The following is a 7,609-nucleotide window of genomic DNA, read 5'->3' as shown; positions in this document are numbered from 1 at the left end:
ACTGATACTACCTTTTATGTGATGCTCCTCTTCTATCCAAATCACCTGAAAGGCAACAAAAAAGATTCTCTATCCCTGGTGATTGCTGCAACCAGCAGCACAGCAGTGAAAAAAAAGCAGTGATCATTTGTATGTAAACAACACATGAGTTATTGGATGTGATCGCTACAGGTTATCACATCCAATACGGCAACAGCTCTTGAGCAATGTGCGCATGACATGACAAAGGTTAATAAGAGGCCTAACATTGTAGAGGGAAGCCAAAGTGTTTGAGGAGAACTCGGAAAGACACAGGCCATCACCATGGACTCAACCAAAAAGGATGAATGCATGTTGTGTGCATGCTGCATACCTATGTGTTCAAAGTAAAACGTGTGTACTGAACAGAGCATTTGCCATCCAGAAGCATTTATTGTATTTGTAATCATGCTTTTGTATCATATTTTATGAAGAAGACTAGTCAGTTGGCAATATGGTGCCACCTGTTGTCATCTTCTCTCTGCTCTGATTCCCAAATGTGGTCAAACATTAATATATAGTTTTTTATACACAAGTACTTGGAGAAACAAAGGTTTCTGGGGCAATGTGCTCATTTAAAGGCACATATAGGGCTAAGGGCTCAGTTCAAACACAGTGGGTTGTGGGGATTAATCCAGCTCCGACAAGTCTCAGGCGGATCTTACCGCTAGCAGCCCAGGAATAAAGCCCCCGAAGATCTGCCTCTTTCCGAAGACGACGGAGCAGGACAACAAAGCCGGCTCTCTTCCCCCGCTTCCTCCGACGAGGCCTCTGAAGCAAAATTGAGCTGACCGGCAAGAGTGGAGGTGAACCGGGTGCTGCGTCGCGCTCAAGCGGCGGTGGGAAAACAACGTCGTATCGTTGACTCTGAAAGTTATCCATAGCAGATTTGATCGCCAGTAACGCATGGCGATCATAAATCCGAAGGGAGATGACATCGGACAAAGCTGTAGCAAGAACACTTGCATAACATATGAAGTAAACAAACACACGGACGGAGGCAGCGGCACAGCCAAACACAGGCGCCATCTTGCTTCTTGGGACAACAACAGTAATGAAAAAATCACACAAAATATGACTCTTTTTTTTTTTTAATAGTTTTTAACTTAAAATGGCACCAAATAGTATACCCCCAAAGCAAACCTTTCGGTATGCCAACATTTCTTCAGCTATTTTCAGGGCAGGGTCGGATGATGATGAGCTACAATAAAATGCATCATGGCCTCAATTCAATTCAATTCAATTTTGTTTATATAGCGCCAAATCACAACAAAAGTCGCCTCAAGGCGCTTCATAGATACAGAGAAAAACCCAACAATCATATGACCCCCTTTGAGCAAGCACTTTGGCGACAGTGGGAAGGAAAAACTCCCTTTTAACAGGAAGAAACCTCCGGCAGAACCAGGCTCAGGGAGGGGCGGCCATCTGCTGCGACCGGTTGGGGTGAGAGAAGGAAGACAGGATAAAAGACATGCTGTGGAAGAGAGACAGAGGTTAATAACAGATATACACTACATTTTCATCAATGACATTTTTCATAAAGCAAGCCTACAAAAGCCTATATGTCATGGTCCTGGGTCATTTTGACCCAGTGTTCTTAGTTTTCCTGTAGTTTTGTATTTTGTTCCTTATGTCCATTGGATTGGTTGGTTTGGTATTTGGATTCCCCCTGTGTCCATGTTTTTATTGTGGTGTTTGTTCTGGTACCGTGTTCCCATCCTTTGTGTTCTGTGTTCTCCTCATCCCCCCATATTCATCCTTCTTCTCTGCCTCTCTCTCTCTGTGCTCATCTCTGTGTACTGTGTTGTGTTTAAGGTCCACATCTTGGTGTCAGTATTTTCAGTTTCGTGTCCTCCCTGCTCGCTAATTGTCTTCAGCTGTGTTCCCCGTGTGTTCCCACTTCTCTCATTACCTTCTGTGTATTTATGTCAGAGTGTCCCTTTGTTCTGTGTTGCGTCGTCCCTCTAGGTTGTGTGCATTTACCGTGTCTTCCCAGCGCCTCAGCTTTAGTTGCTCCCAGGTTAGTTATTGTATGGCTTCTTATGTTCCTGTTAATAAAGACCTGCCTTTGAGTTCATCCCCGTGTGTCTAGAGCTGTGCATTTGGGTCCTCTCTTGCCTTCACACAGCCGCCGCTTGACACTATATTTAGATGAAGGTCAGATGGAGGTCTCAGACTGCTTGCTGCTGGATTGGAAAAGAAAACACCAAAAAAGAGCCACGTGACAGCAACTGCAACATTGCTACTAAATTTGAAAAGTGACTTGTTGATGACTTGTGATGTGTTGGAGCTTTTGCTCCATAACCTTTTAGTTCATGGTGCGCAGAAATCATTTGAGCCACATGTGATTCCGAAGATCCTCCAGGGTGAAGCGGTCCTTGTAGTGCTTCCTCAGACACCCCGTCAAAAAATCCCTGCATTCTTTACAGAAATGAAATACTCTTGTTAAAGTTATCCACAAAGTTATTTCACCTTTCTTATATCAACAGCCCTTTTGGCAGAAATCTTACTGTTTGAAATGTCAGCTAAAATCGGTGGGTTTTGGTTGATGATCTTGTAGTCGCAGTCAAATGGTAACTTCTTGTGTAACAGCTGGTACATCACAACACCCAGCTGCCAGGCTGTAGTATATTCTGCAGAGCAGAAGCCGTACATGAACCACTCTGGACTATTGTAGATCCTGGTTCCTAAAACACAAAGATAAGAAGAATTAATGGGGAGGGAACATGATGTGGAGACAGTTCATGACAGCACAACGCTGTGGCTGAAAACATACCTGCGTTCCTCCTGAACCTTTGTCCCGGAGTAAACGTGACTCCACAGCCAAAATCGATGTATCGCACTCGGGGTTCCTCCGAAGATGTTTCAATTAGAATGTTGTGTGGTTTAATATCTCGGTGGAAAACCCCCTTGTTATCCATCGTAATGGCTGCGTCAACTAGTTGTTTCATTATGACCTAAAAGAAAGGAAGCCATATTTGGAGCACAGGACATTCTCTATGAAAAACTGCTGTAAGCTCCAAATGCTCGTCACTTACCTTAACATGTGTCTCTGACAGAGGTTTATCTGTAGTTTTGAGGTAATTGTCTAAGTCCATGCAATTTTCTGGTTTCTCAAAAACCATAACAAGCTCATCTTCCAGATCAAACCAGTCAAGTAGAAGTGGGGTTATACTGCTTTCCGTATCGTGTGGTCCAGCCCCAACTTGTATCAGTAGCGCCACCTCCAGGGGAACATCAGTACTTTTCCCATTCCAATCCTTCAGAAGGAAAGTTACTTCAGGTCAGTATTCAGAATTTCAACAAAAGTAGCTATCAGCGTACAGACAGTTTTGAAATAGTCACAAAATGACCTGATCTTTAAAAAGCATTCTTTCCACTGAAACATGTCAGTTTAAACAATAAGGTGACCCACTGTTCATAGAATTTGACCATATTTCCTGACGATTTCACACACAACTGTGAGACCAGTCTGGTTCATGCACGGAGGAAATACGTGCCTTATGCTTGATGCCTGAGAAGGCCTGAAATAATATAAATACTAGGGCTGCCACAAACGATCATTTTGATAGTCGACTAGTCACCGATTATTTTTGCGATTAGTCGACTAATCAGATCATCCATTGGACGTAAAACTACAGCTTATTGCACCAGCAGCATCTGCTCTTATATAACTATCATTAGCTTACAGCTTTAAGTGTTTAAGGTCTGTGCTAACTAAAAATAAAGACAAGATGATAGTTTATTAAATTTTAATGAAATTTGCAGATTGTTTCGGTGAAGTTTAATAAACTCCTTGCTATCTAAAATATAACAGGACACTGGAGTATATTCTGGAGCATCTCACACTTCTGATAATCAGTTGTCTGCTTGATGTTTATTCAGCTGTGTAAAAACTATAACTTTAATCTCAGACAAACTGATTTACTCAGGAACAAATAAAATACTAAAAAAAAAGCCAAACAATAACATTTTAAGTTATCTAAGTGACTCATATATATTTAACCTGAGTAGCGAAAGACGGCGGTGGGTTTGAAAACGATTTGCGGGGAGTCCGGTGTTCTCACGGCGCTAGTGAGCCTAGCCCCCGGCTCGCTAACGAGCTAGTGGGTAACAGATGTCTCCGAAAACGTCGGAGCGCTTTTGAAAATATGTGGTGTCCTGATAAACTGAGCAGATATTTGAGGTTTACACAGCTACATTCTCGCCTGAAAATATGTTAAACGTTTATTTTGTGACCCAGAAAGAATAATAAGAGTAACATTAAAACTAACCAGCTGCCGCCATTGTTGGAAACTGCGCTGGGCCGCGCTATGAATTCTGGGACACAGCTGCTTCTTCTTCTTCTTCGGGGTTTAACGGTAGCTGACATCCTTGTACATGCAATGCTGCCATCTTCTGTTTCAGTCCGTTATTACACTCTTAAATCCTGCCACTTACTCCTGCGTCTTTTGTGATCTTACAAAGCTTCAAACGACGCGTCGACTATTAAATCAGTCGTCGACGATTTTGATGGTCGACGTAATCGTGACTAGTCGACAAATCGTGGCAGCCCTAATAAATACCTGCTGGAATAAGAAAAGACGCTTACCATTGTTGTGCGCGCAAGTCTGCGCTGTTGAACATGTTTGATTGCCACCTGCATTAAAGACATTTTCTGGGTTAGAGAAGTACAAACAGGAATAAACTGAAGATCTGTGAAATGCAAATGTAAGAAGCCATACTGGAAAACTGTCTTTTATGCGTATTCCAGAAAACACGGTGGCAAAGCCTCCATGACCCAGCACCTCCAGCTCTTGATATTTTTCCAGGAAGTCTTCTGCAGACACACAGGAAAAACATACAGGTTATGACTTGTTACACAGAAAACAGCTGGCACAGTCCTATAGAGCTTTGCTATAACATTTCTATTAATTGGTAAATAGCAGCTACATTTTAGCAGATTAGTAGGTAGGTAACGTCATTACTGCCCAGAGTGTCTCTTATTGTCGATTGGTCCCACAGGAATCAAACCCAATCTCAAACCCCAGGACAAATTCTAAAGGATCTTGTGATCCAGCTCAGAAATATTGCCATTATCTTACCTTTTCTGTCAGTGCCGGATATCCTCGGTGAGTCACATGTTTCAGAGGGTTCCTGGGTGGGACTCTCCTCTGGGCTTGTTGTCCTGCTTTTTTTGCTGGATGGTCCCTCAGATTCGTCACTAGTGCTCTTCCGTTTGTTGCTCCTCTTAATTATACTAGAGTCGCTTGAAGGCACTATGAGAAGGCCAACTAAAATGGAAAAAGTAGTTTGACTTTAAGCATTTTCAGTCCAACTCTGTGTCAACTGCTTTCTACTGACTTTCTAAGGTCTGGCAATCGTGCATTAAAGCAATAACTGCACACTGAAAATCAACACAAAGAAGGCTAAATGAACCAACTACAAAGTTAAAGACCGTTAAGTACACAGTTAAAGTCACAAAATAAACTACATAGCCAAGATAATGTCACAGCTAAAACAGGTCTTATCACTTACATTTCAAACTGGATTCCCCAGAAACAAAGTGGCTGGGACCCGGTTTTGGACCTCCACTGCTTTTGCTTTTTTTGGAGGATTTGTCCAGTCTTTCAGGTAAGTCCCTTCTCTTTCTTCCCTCTATTCTTCCATCTGGAGTCATCTTCACCAGTGTGGAGATGCAAGGCTCTGTTTGGTGTCCTGAAATCAACAAAAGATGATTTTGTTTAAGTCAAATTCAGTTGCCTCAAATAAAAACCCAGAAGCATGCATAATTACCATATGAATCCCATTTGACTTACCTAGAGGGTTATTCAGATCCACAGGACGTGGTGCAGTATAAGTTGGCCAAGACTTTGACATTGTGTGATTCATTTAGGTTAATTTAGTTTCAGGATTTCACTCTTCACTCTGCAAAGATGCAATGAGCTGTGTGTGAGAACTATGATCTTTAGTGTCTTATAACAATGTCTTATAACAACGAGGTGATGACATCACAAGATTTTGGAATTCTTGGTTTCCATAGCTACAGAACATCAGCCTGGGCTAGGCAGTAGTTTCTGGTGAAGGCAAAGTTCTGTAAAGATTTATTTAGGGGTGCAATATTGCAAAAACTGTAGCGCAGCTGCATAAATGCATGTTTATAGAGGGCTGCTTCAAGGTGGGAACTGTGCTTCTACAACAAAGGCCATAAAACTAGTTAGGAACAAGCAATGGATATTATAGATAATATTGTAGCTATTATACCAACAACAAGGACTCTCTTTGGGCAGCATTTACTTGTAAGGCAGTAGTGAAGGCTAATGGATAGCTTTGCAGGCTAAAAGCTAGCAGCACAGGTTAAGTCAAAATTCACTTGATTTCAGTTTTATTTACAGCACCAAATCACAAAAACAGTTGCCTAAAGGTGCTGGAATGTGTTGACTGATCTATAAATCGTATCTGTGCGCATTATTGTGACTAGTTACTCACTAAATGTATGAGCAGTATTGGATGTAATGCATAATAAAATTATGCGTTACTGTGATGAGGTTATATTTTTCAAGGTTCAAAGGCTATAGAAAGAAAGCACGTGTAGCCCAGTGAATTTGAACTTCCACAGTTATTCTTTTTCCTTTCCTGCCTAATGTATTTTCTTATAATTTCTCAATAATTTATTTGCTCTGTTTTACCTAACCTCCGACTGTCTTGGTGAGTGTTGTGGAAGTTAGTATTGTTAGCTGATGTAACAAGCATGGTACCTGCTTCCCAACTCTATCGGTGTGGGTTTTTTTTCTTTTTTTCTTTAACCGCTGGTTGTTCATATTTATGTTCCACTTGTATACCTCATCTGTTTGTATGTTGTATACTCACTGATTGTTCAATAAAGTTCTTGTTAAAATTACACACATATATATATATATATTAGGGGTGCAACAATACACAAAATTCACGGTTCGGTTCGATACTTTGGTGTCACGGTTCGATATTTTTTCGATACAAAAAAAATGTTCATGCCTTTTTAATTTGTCATTTATTAAAATTATAAATATATATTTTAACTCAAAAGTACAGTTTTTAAATTTAACCCTAACCCTTGTGCGTGTTTTTTATTTTGACAGCGAATGCGCACCAGCGGACCACTTATGTGCAGCCCTGGTTATTTAGCTCATCATATCGCAGCCACAGAAATTCTTTTGTCCATGAAACCATAAAGCTGCACTTTCTTTTTGCCTTATAGTCTGATTTGTCATAACTTCTCCGTTTTATGGTAAGCTTTTCTTTGGCTGTCACTTCTTCACCCTGACCTGTCTTATTTGGCTCAGCAGAACTAAAATATATATCCTGCTGCTTTTACACACGCACTCACATAAGCTCAGCGATTCTCTGCGCGATCAACCTCTCACATGTTTAAGCTGCGGGAGATTTCACTTGTCATGTTTGCATAGTAAGCTAACGATTGATAAGACGATGTCAGAGGAATTGGTGCACAAATTATCATCACTCACCAATCAGTGCTGTCGCTCTCTATACACAGTTCGTGCGATTGCAAAGTGAAAGCAAAAAACAAGCGCAAATTCAAACGCGATTTCAATATGTCACATATTGACAGTAT

General features: G+C 41.1%; 1 protein-coding gene across 1 annotated transcript; it reads right to left on the bottom strand.

The window, feature by feature from the left end:
• Nucleotides 1-2,154: 2,154 nt before the first annotated feature.
• On the bottom strand, nucleotides 2,155-5,889 carry LOC146649038 (serine/threonine-protein kinase pim-2-like). The gene is made up of 9 exons (XM_085387892.1): nucleotides 5,817-5,889; nucleotides 5,536-5,715; nucleotides 5,103-5,291; nucleotides 4,743-4,837; nucleotides 4,610-4,657; nucleotides 3,057-3,278; nucleotides 2,795-2,975; nucleotides 2,529-2,705; nucleotides 2,155-2,439 (listed from the first exon to the last, which is right to left on the bottom strand). The coding sequence occupies exons 1-9, from the start codon at nucleotides 5,887-5,889 to the stop codon at nucleotides 2,348-2,350; spliced, it is 1,257 nt and encodes a 418-aa protein (XP_085244018.1). The 3' UTR covers nucleotides 2,155-2,347.
• Nucleotides 5,890-7,609: the final 1,720 nt, after the last annotated feature.

This window comes from Rhamphochromis longiceps, linkage group LG17, assembly GCF_057381845.1.
Source record: "Rhamphochromis longiceps isolate RC_006_pf linkage group LG17, R_longiceps_female_GT1.1, whole genome shotgun sequence".
Taxonomy (NCBI): Eukaryota; Metazoa; Chordata; class Actinopteri; order Cichliformes; family Cichlidae; genus Rhamphochromis; species Rhamphochromis longiceps.
Note: the sequence above shows the minus strand (reverse complement) of the source record. Positions and strands in the feature narration are given on the sequence as shown.

Coding starts and splice junctions, on each gene's coding strand:
- LOC146649038 (XM_085387892.1), bottom strand. CDS start 5,889: ATGAATCACACAATGTCAAAGTCTTGGCCAACTTATACTGCACCACGT. Junction 5,292..5,535: donor TGGGGAATCCAGTTTGAAAT/GTAAGTGATAAG, acceptor TTTCCATTTTAG/TTGGCCTTCTCATAGTGCCT. Junction 4,838..5,102: donor ATCCGGCACTGACAGAAAAG/GTAAGATAATGG, acceptor GTGTGTCTGCAG/AAGACTTCCTGGAAAAATAT.